The sequence below is a fragment of the Sorex araneus genome, chromosome 5 (assembly GCF_027595985.1).
Source record: "Sorex araneus isolate mSorAra2 chromosome 5, mSorAra2.pri, whole genome shotgun sequence".
Lineage (NCBI taxonomy): Eukaryota > Metazoa > Chordata > Mammalia > Eulipotyphla > Soricidae > Sorex > Sorex araneus.
Window position 1 is genome coordinate 95874370 of NC_073306.1, and position 21219 is coordinate 95895588.

General features: G+C 49.2%; 1 protein-coding gene across 1 annotated transcript; it reads right to left on the reverse strand.

Annotated features, from left to right (window-relative positions):
• Window positions 1-10545: 10545 nt before the first annotated feature.
• On the reverse strand, window positions 10546-18341 carry LOC129404978 (uncharacterized). The gene is made up of 6 exons (XM_055139926.1): window positions 18282-18341; window positions 16210-16265; window positions 15460-15730; window positions 14624-14744; window positions 14097-14163; window positions 10546-11374 (listed from the first exon to the last, which is right to left on the reverse strand). The coding sequence occupies exons 1-6, from the start codon at window positions 18339-18341 to the stop codon at window positions 11089-11091; spliced, it is 861 nt and encodes a 286-aa protein (XP_054995901.1). The 3' UTR covers window positions 10546-11088.
• Window positions 18342-21219: the final 2878 nt, after the last annotated feature.

Here is a 21219-nt window from a genome sequence, read left to right on the forward strand (position 1 = left end):
CCTCTGGGAAGTCACAAATCCTTGCCAGTGCACAGTGCTGGTGGCCCAGGTCCCTGGCAGGCCTGGGTCAGCATCAAATGCAATTTTTCAGCACTGTTATTTGATGATAAATCTGAGCCAAATTATGGGAGTGCGCTCTTAAAAACAGGAATAAATTACACACACATCTCCCTGGAATAAATTACACGCACATCTCCCTTGGAAGGAGCTGTTAGCCATTGGGCAAAGCTGCACCTTATAAATATGTACAGGTCCATTTGCCAGCATTTATTTTGAAGTTGTGGTCAGGTTCAGAATACCAAAGAAGAGGACCTGGTGGAAGAGTTCGATGGCTTAGCACACCTGCTTTCAAGCATAAGGTCATGAGTTCAAACTCTTGTGTGCACACAAATGTTATGCCCCATCCTGGCAGCAGTGCTGTCTGCGATTGCCAGTGCCACCAATGAGGTCTAGCCACACTGCAACTGGGTGTGGATGAGCACCAAAACAAAGGGGCGCAAGTCTGGGGGAGCAGCACAGGGAGAAGATGTGAGCACACCACAGCCAAGACATGACCTCTGGCAAACTCCTGCATGAGCCCCACAGTTATGTCCAGCAAGCACTAAAGCACAAGACCTCCCACCAGGCATGTATGCTACTCGCAGTCATCACAGCACTGCCAACTACAGTGAGAGGCAGGAGTGCAGGATTTAAAATATGTATTTACACTATATACTAGTCTTGAAATCTGCCCCTACATCAATGTGGTCAGAGATTATAAGGACTGAGGTGACACCGAAGGCATCACTGCGGGAATGTGAAAGTGGCTTCCATAATTCTGCCTTCCCACAGCCCTCCTCCCTCAGTCCTGTTAGTTGCATCTCAACTATCGAAGCATATCAGCAGAGACCTTTATATACACACTGAGATGCTAGGGAGAGCACTTCATTGTGGGTTGAACTGCACCCCCACCCAAAGGTTAAACAGAAATCCTAACTCTCGGGGGGCCTGGGAAGATGACCTGAGTTGGAAATAAGTAGAGTCTTTGCAGATGCTAGTCAACGTGAAGTCGTGCTGGTTTGTGTAGACAGGACCAACAGTGGGCAACCTCATGAGGAGCCATGCTAAAGACACGGGGAGGGTCTATGTGATGCTGGAAGCACAGACTGGAGTTGTGTATCTGTCTGCCAAGGAACATCAAGGAGGCTGGTAACACCAGAAACTAGGACATAGTTGGAAAATGTCCTCCCCTAAGCCATCAGACACTAGCCCTGTCGCCACTGTGCATCTTGACATCCATTCTCCAAAAGTAGGTGGGACCATTTCTACTATTGGAAGGCACCCTATTTGTGGCACTTTGCTACAGTTGCCCTAAGAAACATACATCCTACTTCCTGCCAAACAACTCACTGCCTCCATTGGCTCCCCTCACTGCCCCGCAATGAGAGACTTGGTCTCCCCACTCCCTTCCCTTCCCAGAGGTCACAACCCAACTTGCCAGAAGGCTTAGGAAGTGAGAAGTCAAGCAAAGAAGGAAAACACATTGCATCTGAAGTCCTGCAGAGATTATTCTGGAACATCTCAGTTTATGATCCTGCCTAAACAGAGGTCAGCAAACATAATTACCTAGCTCTTCAGTGATGGAAGATGTCTTTCTGAGTGCAGGGTCATCTCTATAAATTCACTCTCTCTGGTCTCCCAGACACAGAGAGCATGTGATGCTGGTCTGCGTTTTTACTGACCCCAGCACTTACTCTAGAAATTAAATTTTTGTGCTCGCTTTCTTGACTCTCTTTCCTAAAAGTTGACTATAACAGCAACAACAACAACAACAACAACAAAATAGAGTTGAACTAAAGGTTCAGGCTCGGTGAGTCTCTAGGAATCAGTATTCAGCTGGTTTCTATTGTCTTCAGATCACTGTAGAGAGAAGACATTTCAACTTGAAGTCAGAAAACCAGGATCTGAATTCTAGCTCTCCCAGTCACAAAGACTGATATCACAGCCTTCAGGGAAAGGTTGATTATGCCCCATTTCCACATGGCAGACACTCCACCAGAGATCCATACTCTAGGAAACAGGAAGGTAGTTTCTTCCCAACCTGATTGGCTAAGTTGGAGAGCAGAGGCTGAAGGTGGAAAATTTGTTGCCCAACTTAAGAAGTTAGAGCAATGAAAAGAGGGAGAAAGCAAAGAAATATCTGACAACAAAGAGGAACCTGGGAAAGGAGAAGTAGGGTGTTCACTGGGGAGTTTACTATGTGGCATGTAGTTTCTATCTTCTTCCTCTGTTCCCACCCCAAAGATTTCTAGTCAACATGGTACAGATTTGGATCCATCAGGGAGATGGACATGTCGTGAGGAACAAAGTGCACCCACAAGGCCCAGAAGATGCACCTGGGCTTGTGCTCTCAGAAACCAAGTGCCTGCTGGGGATTCCACAGGCTTTGGTGCTGCGGTCAGGCCTGCATAACTCCAGGCCTATGCTCTTTCCCCAGGGTGTCCAAGGGTAGTTGAAGTGGAAGATTTTAACTTCTCAAATTATTTGCATAAATGGCACTGAAGTAATCATACAGTGGATAGGCATTTGCCTTGAATGTAGGCCGACCTGGGTTCGATCCCCAGCATCCCATATGGTTCCCTGAGCACCACTAGAAGTAACCCCTGAGCACAGAGCCAGGAGTGCTCTGAATAATGCTGAGTGTGACCCAAAAACAAAATAAAACTAAACAAAACCAAATTATTTGTATAATTGTTCTGAAGGAACAATTACAGTGATTTATTACAATTACAGTGATCAATTTACAGTGATCAGCCACTGTACTTTCCAAATGACTTTGCAATGTGGAGAAAGGATGCTGTGACTGAGCAGTTACTGGGTGCAAAGACTTTTACTGTGCCTTAGATCAGTTCATCTTCCGGGCAGGCCTGAGAGGCGGACACTTGTATCCCTCTGACGAAGGAGGAGACAGTGAGAGTGTGGGGAAACCACAGACCCAGGATCTAAAGGCCAGAGTCCATCTCGCTGCTTTCCTTTCTGACTAGGTCGCCCACACCTGTTGTTTAATATTTCCAAAGACAAAGGTTAGCAGGGCAAAGCACATTTCTCTTTATGCTGTTTCTTCGGACCTGGTTTTTTACTGCCAGCCTCAAATCACCCACTAAGCACAGCTCTGTACCAGCCCTCAAAGCTCGCCCAGGCACCACACACAGGCCTATTTCTTTTGATGCCCTGGCTGCCTCCAGTAGGAAACAAGAATGTTTGAACTTAACTGCAGGAAACTAATCTTTGAGGATCAAATACTAAATGGAGTATGTGTGTACGTTCTCTGGGAGCTGGTACAGTCTGCGTAAAAGAATGTGGGATCTGGAATCTGATGGCCGAAGTGCAAGTTCAAACCGAGAGCAGGTGATTGTACCTCTCAGAGAACTATTTCCACATCTGAAAATGAAGGCAACACCCGACCTCCGGGGAAAGCTCTGGGGCTAATGCAAAAGAATCCAGGTAAAGCATCAGGCATGCCTGGCGTTTTCTTCTTTCTCTCCCGGATAAGAGCTTATGGTTTCTCCCTGCTTCTTTAAGAACACAGAGAAAGGAAAAAGCAAACTCCTCAAATCTACCCACTGTTTAACGATCAGCTTTGACCTAATTCTACTTCAAAGCGCTTCCTTCACCTTCCTACCTACCACCCAGCTGTCAAGACACAGGAGCCAGGCCAAACAGGAACCAAACCGTGGAAGCCTTAGAGGAAACAGATGTTTGTTTGTTCGCTTGTCATCGTATTTGTGCCTTTGTCCTGTTTGATTACAAGAGCCCAGGGGGAGTTAAGAAAAAGGAAGAGCGGCGCCATCTTGATGCCACAATCCACAGAGAAGCGGCAGGCATTCTGGTGAGCAACGCGGCCCGGACAATGCTCCGGACCCGAATCGGGGCCAGCAACACCGGGGGGGCCGGAGGGAGGAGGTGCCACCTGCACACCTTCTCCGGATGGAACCCCGGCGACACTGAGCAGCAACTAACACGGCTCCAGGATTCGGGACTGGGACAGATCCGAGCCGCGAGACCTTTTCTCTCAGAGAGCCAGCCCTGTGTAACCTCAGATCCAGCACCTGAGTAACCTCAGAGAGCCAGCACCTGTGCAACCTCCGAGAGCCAGCACCAGAGTAACCTCAGAGAGCCAGCACCTGTGCAACCTCCGAGAGCCAGCCCTGTGTAACCTCAGAGAGCCAGCCCTGTGTAACCTCAGAGAGCCAGCCCTGTGTAATCTCAGAGAGCCAGCACCTGAGTAACCTCAGAGAGCCAGTCCTGTGTAACCTCAGAGAGCCAGCCCTGTGTAACCTCAGAGAGCCAGCACCTGAGTAACCTCAGAGAGCCAGCACTGTGTAACCTCAGAGAGCCAGTCCTGTGTAACCTCTGAGAGCCAACCCTGTGCAACCTCCGAGAGCCAGCACCTGTGCAACCTCCGAGAGCCAGCACCTGTGCAACCTCAGAGAGCCAGCACCTGAGTAACCTCAGAGAGCCAGCCCTGCGCAACCTCAGAGAGCCAGCCCTGTGTAACCTCAGAGAGCCAGCACCGGCACAACCTCAGAGAACCAGCACCTGAGTAACCTCAGAGAGCCAGCACCTGCGTAACCTCAGAGAGCCAGCACCTGCGTAACCTCAGAGAGCCAGCCCTGCGTAACCTCAGAGAGCCAGCACCTGAGTAACCTCAGAGAGCCAGCACCTGTGTAACCTCAGAGAGCCAGCACCTACGTAACCTCAGAGAGCCAGCATCTGTGTAACCTCAGAGAGACAGCACCTGTGTAACCTCAGAGAGCCAGCCCTGTGTAACCTCAGAGAGCCAGCCCTGTGTAACCTCAGAGAGCCAGCACCTGTGTAACTTCGGAGAGCCAGCACCTGTGTAACCTCAGAGAGCCAGCATGCATGTGCCATCCCATACATCTAAGCAACAACCCCCATGACAAATGGAGTTATTAATATGAATAAATTTTTACTGCGTGTTGTTAAAAAAAAAAAGAGGTAGAAATCAGAAGGGAACACCTAGTAGAGACTATTGGGAGGACCCACTCAGGTTGAAAGCTGCGTGCCAAAAGTAGACTATAGACCGAACATGATGGTCACTCAATAAATACCTCTATTGCAAACTACAACATCCAACAGGAGAGAGAACAAAAGGGAATGCCCTGCCACAGAGGCAGGGTGGGGTGGTGGGGGTTGGGGTGGGGATGGTGGGAGGGATACTGGGAACATTGATTGAGGAGAATGGGCATTGGTGGAGGGATATAAATGAAATGCAAACATGAAAGTTCATAAGTGTAATTGTACCTCATAGTGATTCATTAATAAAAAATTTAAAAAAAAAAAGAAAAAGGAAGAAATTGTGGTTCTGAAATGAAAGATTTTTTTTGTTGTTGTTAAGAGATGTACATGCAGAAATGGGGCTGGAGCCCAGGTCTTCTCACTGATTTCCTTGCCTTTTGTGGTGTGGGGGACTGAACTCATGAGCCCCCAAATACCTTTGGCCCCGAGTGATTTTTTTTTTGTCCACATGATCATAACTGCCTTGATGAAGATGAGTTCTGGAAATCCAGGGGCCATCTGGCTCCAGAGCCAACTTAGGCCTCTTCTCTTTTCTCTGCTCTGCCCTTAGCTCTTCCCTCCTCTGGGTTTTGGCTTCATTTTCAGGCTGATTTCCCTTCTGCCAAAATGATTTATTGCACTCCACACACCACATCAACAAATCACAAGGTCTGGAGGAAAAGAGGCTTTCTCTTATGAATGAGGAAGATTCTTTCTGGGAAGTCTCAACAAAGAAGCCCCCTGTGGCCCATTCTCTTCAACTGGGATCAGTCCTGTGGTGGCCATCTGTCAGGATGCTGACTTCAGCCCTTTGAACACTCCTCCTTTGTGGGGGATGAGTCTGAACTGAAAAGTCCCACCTCCCCAAGGTAAGAACCAGGTTTGGCTCTGCCAACAGAGCTATGGGACTTCTGCTCAAGATTCCTACAGGTAAGGGTCACAGAGACGCCACCGGGGTTAAGACTCTTGCCTTGACCACTCTGTGGTCAACTGGGTTCAATCCTCAACACCACGTGGTAACCGCCCCAGATGTGATGGACTGAGCCAGGGACACCGAGCCAGGGAGCAGCCCCTGTGTTCCAAGGTGGGGCCCAGTCCCTAGTACTTGTACTTCTGCAAGTAATGTCCCCTATCTGCTAGGCCCAGTAGGAAAAAGAAGAGCTAGAGAGGCAAGAAGAAAAATAGGAGTGTTAGAGAGATAGGACAGGAAGGGAGGCACTTGCTTTGCACAGCTGCAACAAGCCCTGCCCTGGTTCGAATACTTGGTACCACATTGGTTCCCTGAGCAGTGCCAGGGATCACTCTGGAGCACAAAGCCAGAAATAGCCCCTGAGCTCTTGCAAGTATGGCAAAATAAAAAATGAACAGCACTGACAAACCACCAGCCTGCTTATTAGAGCTACTTTCCCAAACCTCCAAGAGTCATAAGCCACTATCATGATTCTTATTTCTCATCATGCCAATTTAATGGTTATCTACTTCTTTCAATTAACTCACTTTAAAAAAATAATAAAAGCCTAGCATTACCCTCAACAATAACATTTATAAACCTATGGATGTGTTTGTTTATTGTAAAATCAAATATTGAATGTATTTAAGATCCATTTAGGCCAATGGCAGAGAACGAGGTGAGAGAGGGCCCTTCCCCAGGCAGTCATTCCTGCTCCCCTCTCTTGGGGTCCCCACTTGAGGAGTATCCAAAGCTCATATACAAAGTGGCCCACCAGGTCAAGGACAAAGGCCTCTCTCAAGTGATTGGGGTATTTCATCACTGTGGCTCGAGCCTCAGCCTTGTCCTCGGACCACCTCCACTCTGTTTTGTTTTTTGTTTTGGGGACACATCCAGGGGGACGTGGGGTTTACTCCCAGCTTTGTGCTCAAGGTATCACTCTTCGCAGTGCTTGGAGACCAGGTAGGGTGCTGGAGATCAAGCCTGGGTTCGGCAGGTGCAAGGCAAGAAACTCCCCAGGTTCTCTCTCTAGCTCACCACCTTCACACTGGCTACTCGGCTTTTGGGTCTGATAGAAGAGGAGGGCTGAGGGGCTGGAGTAGGGCATTTGACTGGTACACAGTCAACCTGGAATACATCCCTAGCTACCCTGAGCACTGCTGGGAGTGATCACTAAGTGCAGAGCCAAGAGTAAGCCCTAAACACTGCAGAGTGGGGCCCAAAAACAAGCAGAAAGAGGAGGAGTGAGCCAGGGTGAGTTCACTTAGTTACTAGGGGTGGGGGGTGGGGAGCACCTCCAGGAAAGCTAGGAATGATTATCATTTTAAATTTAAATTTTATTTTCCCCTTTTACTTTATGTAAACACCTTATATATGGTTTACAGAGTTGTTCATAATGATTTGTTACAGATATTCAATATTCCAACACCAATCCCACCACCATTATTTCCAATTTTCCCAACCATCCTTTAAGTTTGATCCCATAATTTATTTTATATTGTTTGTTATAAATAATTTGCTAAACAAATGGTCAAAAATGTTTCCTTCGAAGAAAATTAGTGGAGATTGTTATATCTCACCTTGGAGCCATTAAACCCTTGTATAAGAGACTACTAAAATGTTGTTACAGGTTAAGCCCTCTGTGTTTATATTTTGTTAATTAAGATTGGTTGCCTTCTGCATTACATTCCATCCAATCTAGTGTGCTACTCCCGGTTTATTACTGTGTAGAGTTTGAGATGTTGCCCCAGGAAGTGCAGAATTTTCGACAGCATAATACAGCTGGAGTTATTTATTTATTTGTTTGTTTGTTTGTTTGTTTGTTTATTTATTTATGCTTTTGGGTCACACCCAGTAATGCACCGGGGTAATTACTCCTGGCTCTGCACTCAGGAATTAATCCTGGCGGTGCTTGGGGGACCATATGGGATGCTGGGAATCGAACCCGGGTCGGCCGCGTGCAAGGCAAACGCCCTCCCCGCTGTGCTATCACTCTAGCCCCGTGGAGTTAAATTTTTAACTGGATGGCAGCTTTGGGGTGTGTACATGATTGCCTGGTTTCCAGAAATACAGAGAGATGGAGGGAAGGACCCCGACTCTGTGAAAACTGGAGATTTTAGCTACAAAACCTGAATACCTGTGTTTTTCAATAGATTAGTTTCTGGATGAGGATTGTCCCAAGCAGTGGAGTTGGCCAGGAGCATAGCGGCAATTGTGGAGTGTGGAGGTTTTCAGCTGCCTAGGTTCTGTTTGGGCAGGTGCTGGGCTCACCCACCCTGCTCTGGGTTACCCTAGATGACTCAGCCTTGTGCAGGGTCAAAGAATCTCTGCCTGATAATCATTTTCCCAGTTTTGTTTTCAGAGAAGATGGTCTTAGAAACATGAACATGCCAGAAGAGAGACAGAATTCCCAGCAAATTCCTTCCAAATTTCAATGTGCTTTTAACTAGGTCACAAGAAGCCATGGGACAGACATTTCAGATGGATGTACCTATAGTCCACCATCAAACTGGTCCTCTGCATTACTGACACTTTGCCCATGGCCGGATCAACATTGAGATATCTATTGGGTATCTATTGACATGGACTTGTGGTTGCCTTGTCAGTGGCTTGGTATAGAGCAATGGAGGTAGAGTGAGAAAAGACTGTCCACCTCTCTGACTGACCTACCTCCTTGGCCACCAGCGTTCAGGGAAATGCCTGCTAGATCAGGTCAGTCCTAACCGAGGCATAGGCATTCCAGATCTGTTGACTTTCCATTACAGAAAATAATTCCAGGAGGAGAAATGGTGAAACATGATAGTTTTTCCTGAAACCTATTTAGAAAGATGTGAGAGGAGGAAAGTGAGAAGTGTGCATCCAAGTGAGAACACAATCTTCTCCGGAGTGCAGAAGGGCAAGCAAAGAAACAGACCAGCAAGCGAGATGCATGTTCACAGGAGAACATGGAGTTGGAGAGCGAGCCTCAAATGGCTCTCGGCAGGAAATTTTACACAGTTCTTCCAAATTTTTTTTTCTGAAGTTTTGCACACAAAAAAAGTTCATCTGGGTGTTGTCACAGGAAAGATGTGCACAATGATCACAGTGATGGTCTTCTCATCTTCTCATAATCTCATCCCTTGCACAGTTGATGATCTCTTTATCATCTCATAGATTCTCCTTTGCTGAGGGCTTCATCCTTCTCTGGGTGGGGTCTTGGATTTCTGCATCTGAATGGTGCCTCCACTTCTCCTCAAAGAGCTTAGGATCTGTCTCTCAAAGGACATGGTCTTCATGCCCTTGGGCAATATTTACAGGTTAAGAAATCTCCTCTTAAATTTTATTATTTGGGGCTGGAGTGATAGCACAGCGGGTAGGGCGTTTGCCTTGCACGCGGCCAACCCGGGTTCGATTCCCAGCATCCCATATGGTCTCCTGAGCACCGTCAAGGGTGATTCCTGAGTGTAAAGCCAGGAGTAACCCCTGTGCATCGCCGGGTGTGACCCAAAAAGCAAAAAAAAAAAAAAATTTTATTATTCCCCCAAAGTACATTTCCAGGGCCCCCCTACCTATCTGCCTACAGCAGTTGAGAGGCAGGAGATAATGAAGTGAGACAAGTCTGCAAACAAGAGGCAGGATTCACGCCTTCTCCAGATGGAGCCCCGGTGACACTGAGCTTCTACTAACATGGCTCCTGGGTGCGGGAGTGGGACATCTCCAAACCACACCTTTCCTGAAAAATGAAAACATACAATCTAATGATGTAATGATGCCATCCAACATGTCTGATTGTTGAAGGAAAACCTCCAAATAATTATAGTGAGATTCCTGTTGAAAATTGAATGTAATCAAAGTAAGGAAAGAGTAAAGTGGAAATTGTCTGCCACACAGGCAGAGGGGGGGAGTGGGAGGGGGGGTATGCAGGGGGGTTTGGTGGTGGATCAAATATGAAAACTTTGTAACTGTATCTCACAGTGATTCTATCGATTTCCATTGCTCATCGATTTGTTTAAGCAGGCGCCAATAACGTCTCTCATTGTGAGACTTATTGTTACTGTGTTTGGCATATCCAATACGCCACAGGTAGCTTGCCAGGCTCTGCCATGCGGGCGCAATACTCTCGGTAGCTTACCGGGATTCTATAAAAAATAAAATTAAAAAAAAAAGAGGCAGGATTCAGCTGTATCCAGGCAAGGCAGATTGATAAATGCTTCAGCCCTACACCCCGCATGAACTAATCTGAATCCTGCATCCTCTGCTTAGAGCTGACTTACCTGGGCCCCTCCGTGGGCTTGGCTCCTGTTCAGAGGCAGAGAAGCGACTCATTCATTTTCTTTTTATTTATTTATTTATTTATTTTTAATTAGTGAATCACTGTGAGGGTACAGTTACAGATTTATACATTTTTGTGCTCATGTTTCCCCCATACAAAGCTCGAGAACCCATCCCTTCACCAGTGCCCATTCTCTACCACCAGTAAACCCAGCAGCCCTCCTACCCTCCCCAATCCCATCTCCCCCCACCCCACACTGCCACTGTGGCAGGGTATTCCCTTTTGTTCTCTCTCTCTAATTAGGTGTTGTGGTTTGCAATAAAGGTGTTGAGTGTCCATTGTGTTCAGTCTCTAGTCTACATTCGGCATGCATCACCCTTCCCCCGCATGACCTCCGACCACATTTTACTTGGTGTTCCCTTCTCTAGTGACTCATTCATTTTCATCCAACAAGCAACTCATGACATGAGCCCCAGGCCAAGATCAGGCAGGCATGGTGGAGGAGATGAACACAGGCAGGCGGTCCAGGGTGCTGGATACACTCCTTCTCCAGCCTTGGTCTGCCACATCTTCGTTCCACCCCACACAGCCCTGCATTCCTGCTTCTTCATGCACTGCCCAGGCTGCCCCAGAGATGTCAGTAAGAGGTGCCTGTGGTATGTTGGGTGCTGGGGTTCAAAGGAAGCTTTCAAGGGGCTACAACAGTGAGGGTATAGTCAGTGATCAAGACGCAGGTGGGTCAGCACCTGGGAAGCATTGTCAGACATACATCATCACTCTGGGGCTCCCAGGGACTTGGAGTTTTCTGGATGGTTCTTGTCATGGAACGTCACTTTCTCCCTAGTGTGATAAGCCCACCAGCTCTTGGCACAGCGGGCCCATCTCTGGACTGGCAATGACACCAAGGCTCTCTGACCAGTGCTTCCTGCCTGCAGCCTCTCTGCAATGTCAGCCAGGTCCGCTCCTCAGTCGACCAGCAAGGGTGCCTCTGGAAGGTGCCGCTGTGGGTACAGGCGAATCCAGCATGTTGAGCCTGGAGAAATGGCTCAGGGGTTAAAGCCCTTTTCTTGTCTGTGGCAGATCCTGGTTCAAATTCCAGCACTGCAGATGATGCCCTGAGCACAGAGTCAGAAATAACCCCTAAGTATTGCTGGGTGTGGCCCAGGGTTCAGGGGCCACAGACTCATGGGACACCAAGGGGACCTGAACTGCGCTTGCCTGGGCGGGGGTCAGCAGGTGGCTGCATGTCCCTAAGAGCCCCACGAGAGCGGGTTTGGCTGCTAGGCACCCCAGGGCCTGCCCTGGATTAGCCTGCCTGGAAGTGGTTATGGTGATTCCTCATTTCAGCATCTTCCCTCCCAGGCTTGCCCTGAGAGTTATGGAGAAGGCTGGGCAGAGCCTTCAGCAAAACCCACAGTCCAGCCTTGAGTGCTGTGTTGTCCTGGTTTTGACCTGAGAGGAGACGCTTTGTTCCCTATTCCCTTTGCTACTGCCTACTGCCCTAGCTTTGGAGATGGGAGTGGGGTGGGGAAGAGGGGTGGGGGAGGGGTTAAGTTCCAGTTCTCTTGTCTGAACCACATTGCAGCTTCCTCGCTAAGCCTCTGTCTGCCGTCTCTCCTCATTCGGTCTTTTCTTTGGGGTAGACAAAGCTGTTTTCCTAAACCCAGCCCTGGTCTCACCCGGGCCCCAGCCCACAGTTCTCCTGGCCTCCCCAGCAAGTCCGATGCCTCAGCCTAGGCTTCCAGAGCTGGGTCCAGCCACTGGTAATTTGTCCTCCTAGCTTATTACATTCCATTTCCATAACCTCTCATACCCAAAGACTGGGCTACAGCTGTCTTGAATTTTTTCTGAGGGAATAATCCATCGTTGACAAGAGTATAAATGTGTTTTGGGGCTACAATACCACACGCACTCCCCACCCAAGGTCCAACATCCCTCCTCCCTGTTGACTATTTTCCTTTTCTACAAAGAATTTCTCAAATGGGAATGCTGTGAGCACCCTCTCCCCACACAGCCCCAAATACCGCACAGCTCCTAAGTGATTCATGGAACGCAGCTGAAAAAATGCTGCATTCTGCCATCTGCTGATCAGTGTCTGACTCTGCTCTGGGGTCTGAACAGCCGTCCAAAATGCCCTGTCCATCTGACTGGTTCTGAACACAGCCCAAGGTCCAGAGATATGGAACTAGGATTCTCCTCAGTCCCCGCCCTATCCTTCTTACCCTTCCTTTTGGAACTGGTACCACCTATTCCTCAAGAGTTGAGCTGCTTGGGGCTGGAGCGATAGCACAGCGGGTAGGGCCGACCCGGGTTCAATCCCCAGCATCCCATATGGTCCCCCAAGCACTGCCAGAAGTAATTCCTGAGTGCAGAGCCAGGAGTATCCCCTGTGCATCACCGGGTGTGACCCAAAAAGCTAAAAATAAAAAATAAAAAAGAGTTGAGCTGCTCAAGGTCAAAACTTACTTCAAAGAGAATAGTAGGGAGGTGGTGAAGTAGGGCAGAGGCACACCTCAGAGGCACACATCTTGCATGTTCAAAGACCTGGGTTCAGGCCCTGGCACTTGCATGCACCTGCACACTGCTTGGGAGGTCCAGAGAGAGATAGATAGATAGAGAGAGAGAGAGAGAGAGAGAGGAGAGAGAGAGAGAGAGAGAGAGAGAGAGAGAGAGAGAGAGAGAGAGAGAGAGAGAGAAAGTAGAGAGTAGTAGGCTGTTCCACCATCTTGTTTCTCCATCTTCCAAGTAACAGCTTTACTTCATTTGCAACTCAAGCAGGTAAACATGCAGCTCTCCTGAGATATTTCCCTTTTCTGCCACCCAGCCAGGCACTGGGGTTGGCCCTGTCACTTGTTCCTGAGGCCCAGCTGTGATGGAGATTCAGAACCCTCCACACAATTGCCCAGGTGGGTGTTAGGCCTCCTTCAAAGGTGGCATGCCAGCTGAGATGGTCCCACTTAGCATCAGTGACCTCATTGATTAAATAGCTAATGTGTTTACTAGAAAAGTTCTGTTGAGTTTCTATTTCAACTCCCTTCTGGAACCTTGAAGAGAGTCAGCTTTGGTTACCTGCTATCTACCCTGAGCCTTTCAGGCCATGGATCTGGGTTGTGGGTGAGGATCTATTAGGCGTCTAATTTGGCAGAAGAATTGGAGTAAGGTGGCCAGGGTCAAGGAAGTTTCCACCCAGAACTGTCCTGGGGATTGTGAGCCTCCAACTCTATGTGCCACCAAAGGCCACAGAAGTGCCTGGTGAGCTGGCTGCTACTTTGCCACAAAGGACAACCCATGAGAGGCAGCAGACAAACGTCAAACAGCTCTTAGAAAAGGCCCATCTCTGGGCAGATGGTAATTGAAGAGGACCTAGCATCGAGACTTGAGCTTGGCTTGAGCCGATGGAACCATGGGCCGTGGAAAGACCAGTATCTTCCGTCAGATAGCAGCTGGCTCTGGTTTCTCCCCTCCTCCTCCTCCTCCCCCTCCTTCTTCTCAAGCTGATCATATTTCCTTGGTGATTTTCATGCTTAGTCAGTAGGTCTTAAGGGATGAGTGTGAATTCCATAGAGGCCTTGTAGTCTACACACGTGCATGCCTCAATGCTGTTGTTATCCACCGTCTGGTCCCTGCCGGCCTGGGCTGTGGTCCTCCACCAGTCCAGAGCATCATTCTAGAGCAGGAAGCCCCAAAGCCCCTGCCGAAGTCACCGGGCAGCTAAACTAGACCAAGGAGACGCATCTCCTCTGATGAGCAGGAAACCAAGCTTCAAGTTCTTTCTCTGTTCTAAGTCTCAAAAGAGCAATGGGAGCCAGAGAGATAGTCCAGAGGGTAAAAGCTCACCTAGCATAGGGCTGAATCCAGTTCACTCCCGGAACTGTATTATGGGTCCGCCAGCCAGGAAGGATTCCTGAGTACAAAGCCAAGACTAAGCTCAGTCGGGTATGGCTCAAAAGCACTAACGAAAGGGAATTGGGGCGGGGGGGGGGGGGGGGAGGTGGCAAACAGGCAACAAGAAGCAGGAATTCAGGGAATTCTACAGAATCTTCAGTTGCCCCCATAGGGTGAACCTGGAGAGATGAGCAAGAGTCTGCCTAGTCCTTTGATGCACTGCCAGTGACTATTCTAATTCAATTCTAATATTGAATTAGATCACACACACATACACACACAATACACATGCCCTAAAGCCCCACAGTTCTATGAGTTAAATACTTATCATCACTCAAAAGACGTAAAACCAGACCAATGAGATTGTACAGGGGTTAAATCTCTTGCCTTACATCCTGTTAACCCACTGGAATCCCCAACTCCCTATACTACTTCGAGCACCATGAGGGATCACTCCTAAGCATAGGACCATGACTTACCTCTGAGTGCTCCTGGGTTAGCACCACCACCCCCCTCCAAAAAAAATTCACAGGACTTGTACTTGTACCAGGCCAGTTTCCAGGCAGTGGGGGTGGGTGAGATTTGAACCTTTGTAGTTTCCTTGCAGAGAAAACAATGAAGAAAGTGCAAATTCAGGACTAAGTGGGCAGGGTGGATATTAACTGGATAGAGCTTTAAATCCCAAGGCCTTTTTCTAGTGAATGATGGTTTGAATAGATGGAATCTTGGGGTGGGGTGGGGGGTACTTGCGGACAGGGATCCCCCATACTTGGGAGGAAGACCTCCGAGGACACCTTTCCCTCCTATGACCACCCTTCCCCAGGTCCTCTAATCTCCCTCCAGAGCAGCCCAGGCCCCATCCAGGCACCGGCCAGAAGACAGTTTCCACCGTGAGCAGTAAACAAACACTCCGTCACTCTGCCTTGGTCCCTTTAATAGGAAGCAAAATATTTGGGGACTGAAAAGCTCCTTGATGGAGTATTCTGGTTCTAAGAGCCTGGGGAGCACAGAGAGGACTGTGCCATCCCTTGAGTGGGTGTTTATATCTGCAAACGCTCAGTAGGTCTTTGTTGAGCCCCTCCTTCGTGCCAAGTGCCATGCGTGAAGATGAGATATCAGGAAGTCGAATGCAAGCGTTACCATCCCGACCTCCAAGGGATTCTCTGCTGGTAATGAAGCCCCAGAGGGAAAAACCTTTTAAAGGGCCCTTCAGACGCACATGGCTCTGGGGGCTTCGGGAGTACGTGACCGTCCTTGGCCGTGTGTGAGCAACGAATTAGCTCACACAGGAGAGAGTGCTTGGTAAACACCGAACCTGGGGTGAAGATGAGGTGTGGGCGAGGAGGCGGGGTTCTGCCGAGCCGCTGGCTGGGACTGGAACCTGGCAGGGCTGGGGAAGCCGAGCTCGGAGCCGCCCGGCTCGAAGGGCTGCAGCCCAGGATGCTCCCGCCTGCAGCAGACTGGCCGACCCGCGCTGCGTCTCAACCTGCCCTAGGGAGCCCGAGACCAGCTGCTCTTGCAGCCCGACCCTCGCCCTGACCTTGACTGAACTCCTGCTTGCGGGGGCCACAACGGCGGCTTCTTTCCTTTGTGGCGCAGTAGCGGAGCTGGAGTCCCCCAGATGCTCTTACATAAGGAGACGCCTGCGCCTCGGCCCAGGTGGCGCCGGGCGCGGCCACTCGCGACGCTGAAGCGCCACCTAGAGGCCATAGCGCGCAGCTCGGGCTGGAGAGGCCGTGGAGGGAGGGGAGAGGCAGGACGGGTCCAGGCGTCCAAGGCTGGACACCGCCCACCCATCTCCTCGCCAGCCGCACTGCCACCTGCTCACGAGAGGGCTGACATGTCTCCGCTTCTCACTGGGGCAGAACTTTGCTGCATCACCTAAAACCCAGATCAAGAGGCAGGAAACCCCTCTGTTCTGTTCTGAAGACCAGACCCTGGCCGGAAGCGTGACTCCGGCTCTCATGGGAAGAACGTCTTTCCGATGGCTAAGCTGCCTTTGAGGGGGAGTTTGTCCCCCTGCTGAAGTTTCTGGAATCCCTTCCCAGGCTACGCATGAACGCACCTTCCTTCCGGTCGCTGGTGCAGATGCAAAGAGTTCGGCAGGACACCGATTACTGCCTGAAGGCAATTTAGGCCAGCCGGTGGCAGAGTATGAAGAGGAGGGAATCAGTCCCAAAAGGTTTATACTTGGGGGAGGGGCGAGAGGAGGGTGTTGAGGCCACACTCTGCGGTGCTCAGGGGTCACTCCTGGCAGTGCTCAGTTGAACCATACCGGGTGCCAGGGATCAAACCAGGCCAGTGCATGCAGGAAAGTGCCCTAGCTGCTGTACTATCTCTGATCCCTCAAGCACCTTAAAGTTCTCTTCAGGTTTTCTCTTCAATTCTATGCCTCACTGGCACTGTCACTTCCCGCTACTGGGCTTACTGAATCCTTAAGCAGAATTGGAAAATAAGTTATAAAATATTCAAGCTCTCATTGTTCATCAAGGTCCAGTTTGTGCTGCCTAAAGACAGCCACTGGGTGTGATCATCAGGAAATGCAGGGGGGGATGCAAGCGGGGCCAGGGTGGGGGGTGGGGGGTATTAGCCCCACGTGCTCCTGAGGACAAAGCCCTTTAGCACTGACAGGTAAAGGGAAATGTTTCCCTTGGGGGTTGCCGTGCCCTCACCCCCAAAGAAGTTAACACAAGCATTTGCGTCTTCCTGGCCTTCCCCTTGGTGCTCATAACAGCTTTAACCTAAGATCTTTGTTTATTTATTTATTTATTTTGGTTTTTGGACCACACCGGGCAACACTTAGGGGTTACTCCTGGTTCTATATTCAGGAATCATTCCAGGCTGTACTCGGAGACCATATGAGATGCTGGAGGTCAAAGCAGGGTCAGCTACATTCCAGGCAAGTGCCTTACCCATGTACTATCACTCCAGTCCAGCCTCAACCTAAGATCTTGAGCTAAGGGTCACGGTCCTGGCTGTCTTGTGGGGAAGGAAACAGATACAAAAAGAAATTTTCCTCCAGAAATCCTTTGCTCTAGGAAAATAGATTGGAACCTGAGTGCTATGATTCATTTCCCAATGCCATCAGCCCCCTTGGCATGAAACCAGCATCTTATGGACTGAAGAGAATATTCTGAGAAGCAATTTGGTGCATCACTGGTGGTTGAGAGAATTAACTCACAATCATGAGAATACACAGCCCGGTGGATTTGGTGGACCCAGGAGGGAATAATGTTCGTCAGTCACGTGAGGCATTTTCTAGGAGATTGGACAGGGGTCAGGCCTTTGCCTTGCATTGATTGAACAGTGAATCCATCCCCCAGGCAGTGTATGATCTCCTGGCACTGCTGGGCATGACCCGCAAATACAGCACTGGGAGTAGCCCCTGAGCAAACTCACCCATTCCACCCCCAGACCCCACCCCACCCCACCCCACCAAAAAACACTCTTTGGGAGACTCAAAACTTCTGGAACAGATTCTTCTTTATTCTCTTTTTTATGAAGTCAGATAGTCTCTTTGTCCCCATGAAATTTCACACAAACGCTTTTAATTATTATTCTTCCGCTAAAATGGGTCTCCTCCTGAGACAGATAAGGGCCTCTAAACCATGGATAAAGCAAAGACACAGTGGGGTGGTAGCTGAAGTGGACTCTCTGCTCTGGGTGGGGGGATAACAAGCAACAAAACACTTTCAGGCTGGAAGAAGCCTTTAAGAGCAGCTAGTGACAGTGCAAATGTTCCTGTGCAGGGCCCAAGACCATGAGAGCCGGCAATAGAGTGAGCTCCTAGATAAACGGTAGGCCTGGCCAGAATCTCAGTCCAATACATTCCTAGTTCCACTTAATCACAATTCCGGGAGATCTTGTTTCTATGTAAAATCCAGCTGAGAGCCCAAATCTCCTGGTTTGGCCCCGATGCTGCCTCTTCGGGGAAATTGCTGACGATCTGCATGTGGGACGAGGTGGGGAGGGAAGGGGCGGAAGGAGCGGCATTCCATCCCGAGGAACCGAAGCCAGCTCTCATGACTCTGTGGAGGGAATGCTGGCTAGACTCCGCCGAGCGGAGGTGTGTTTATTCCCATCTCAGAGAGCTAGGGAGCCATCCCAGAACCAAGGTACTGACTGCCCTCAGCTCACACAGATGCAAAGGTGGCAGGTGGGGTTGGTCGGTTCTGCACTGAAGCCACTGCTCTCCATTAGTACCTCTCACCCGGGAGTTCGACAGCCTCTGGGGGCTGCAGGTGAAAATCACATACATGGGCAGGGTGGCATGACATGTGACTAGGGGACCAACTGGTGGCCCAGGGGGGCTGCAGGAAGGAAGCAAATTCATTAGAGAACCACCGGGTCAGGAAAAGGTTGAGACACAGGCTGTAACCCCTGACTTAAAGGTGTAGGTGGGACCCAGGGAAATGCAGAGAAAATGTTTGTTGGCTTCAGAGCAGGAGGCAGTAATGCCCCACTGTCCTCCTTGGCCAAGAGGAGCGAATTTCCATCATACATGGCAAGTTAGGAATTTGGCGGAATAGGTTCTTTCTCCTGCCCAACTCCATTATGGGAAATGGGGGAAAGAAGGAAGTGCAGAAAGAAAATATTCAGGAGCTGAGGTTTCAAGGGACAGAAAGAAGAGCAAATAGGCTAGTTTCCTAAACCCTCGGTATTCTTATGGCCACACCCCAGCTTGGAGCACTGTAGCACACTGTAGCACTGTCGTCCTGTTATTCATCGATTTGCTCTAGTAACATCTCCATTGTAAGACTTGTTGTTACTGTTTTTGGCATATCGAATATGCCAAGGGTAGCTTGCCAGGCTCTGCCGTGTGGGCGGGATACTCTCGGTAGCTTGCCAGGCTCTCCTAGAGAGACAGAGGAATCAAACCCAGGTCAGCTGCGTGCAAGGCAAATACCCTACCCGCTGTGCTATCACTCCAGTCCACTTGGAGCACTACCCAAGAAATTCTGTCATGCTTAACGACTCTCACCAATTCAACAAGTCTTTCATCAGCTAGAACTTAGAGGCAGGAAAGGACTTCTGAGGGAAATGAATCAGTTACTCCTGAAAAGTGGAGTTTCCTCCTGATTGAACCCCTTTCCTGAGGTGAGAAAGAAAGGAACACAGCCAGCTCAGAGCTTTTTCTAAATTCACCTGCTCAAAGGAAGAAAGCAGACGTTGAGGAAGGGAAGATAAGGAGGTAATTTTTAAATGTCTTATTTGTGGGGGCAGGGTGTGGGGAGGGCAGGTCATATCCAGTGATGCTCAGGGCTTAGTCCTGGCTCTACACTCAGGGATCACTCCTGGCGGTGTTTGGGGGACCATATGGGGTGCCAGGGTTAGAACTTGGGTTGTCTGCATGTAAGGCAAGCCATACCCGCTGTACTATCTATCTCTCCAGCCCTTCAAATGTCTTCACACGTACGCAGCCTTCTTGCTGCTGACCCTTCAGGAAAGTACACATGTCACAGGTGAGTCAGAAGCCTAAGGTCTGGACAAAGCATGAAAGATGGTGCAAGTGAGGAATCAGATGCAGGAAGCCAAATACCTGGCCACATGATGCATTGTTTCCCCTCCCCCCCTTTATGGCTTCTCAGGAAGTTCTCAGTATCACACACTTGCATCTTCACCTTTAAGTACCTTTTCAATAGTAGATCTGTGTGGTCCCCAGATTCCCCCCACATTAACATGCATAACGTGTATAACATGCAGAAAGTTCAGAACCTGGAAGCAGTGGCCCTCAGTGGTTTTGTTGTTGTTGTTGTTGTTCTGCCCACACCCAGCACTGTTTAGAGCTTACTCCTGGCTCTGTGCTCAGGGATCACTCAAACGGGTCCAGAGGACCATATGAAGGCTTGTGGGTTTGAAGGGATCAAACCCAGGTCAGCCTCACTCCAGGTAATCTGCTGTCCTCTCTCTCCAACCCCTCCCCTGACCATGAGACTATCCTACTTTCAGGCACCTGCTGTTTCTGACAGGGAACATACCTGTGCACTCAACAATGATTCCTTCCAGCCCCTATCACTGCTAACCTTAACTCCAGGCCCAGTTTCCCAGACAGAGTAACTCAGATTGGCTTTGATGGAACAACTGAAAAGGACACAAAACTTAAACTTGAGCTGGCATCTAACTCCAGAGCAGGCACATCTGCCACATATGGGATTCTGCTTATTTTTAAAACCTGCCTTCTTGGGAGACAGTGAGTGGAAGTCAAAAAACATACATACAGCAACGCTTCAAATTCCTTGCTTCTGCTTCCCAGATGCACTCTTGGCTTATTCAGTGAAAACATCAGTTTGCCAACTTTAGTGCTGGGGCCTTTGAATTTCTGGGAGGCCCAACAGGCTCAGCTGTGGGGCTGTAAGTTGGGGCCAGCATGCTCACAGGTGTCACGGAAACAAACATAGTTCTGATAAACTAGATGGTTTCTTGGTGATGTTTTTCAGCACATAATTCAAGGACAGAAAGGATAGGAGAAAGCATGAGCTTTGTTTTATTTGTTGGGGGTAAAGGGGAGAGGCACTCCCGTCGGCGATCAGGGTTTTATTCCTGGTTCTGAGCTCAGGGATTATTTCTGGCAGGCTCAGGGGACCTTATGCAGTGCCAGAGATGGAACCCGAGTCAGCTATGAGCCAGGCAAGCACCCTACCCACTATACTATCTCTCTGGCCCAAAGAAAGCATGAAATATGGAGTCTATGATCTTAGGCTACTCACATAGCCCAACTTATAAAAAAGAATTCTACCTAACTGGCTGAGTTATTGGAATGGTGTTTGCTTCTGGAGGCAGCCACAAAATACCAAAATGGGGTGACTTACAGAATGAGTTCATTTTGTCCAGTTCTGAAGGTTACATGTTTAAGACCAATGTGTTGGCAGACTCCATTTCTTGTGAGGCCTCTTGCCTTGGCATCCAGACAGCCGCTTTTTTTTTTTAATAAAGTTTATTGAATCACCATGTGGAGGGTTACATAGTTCTCTCAGGATTATGTCAGTTATACAATACTCAAACACCCTTCCCTTCACCAGTGCCCATATTCCATCACCAACCACCCCATTATACCTCCCGCCCCCTCCCGCCTCCC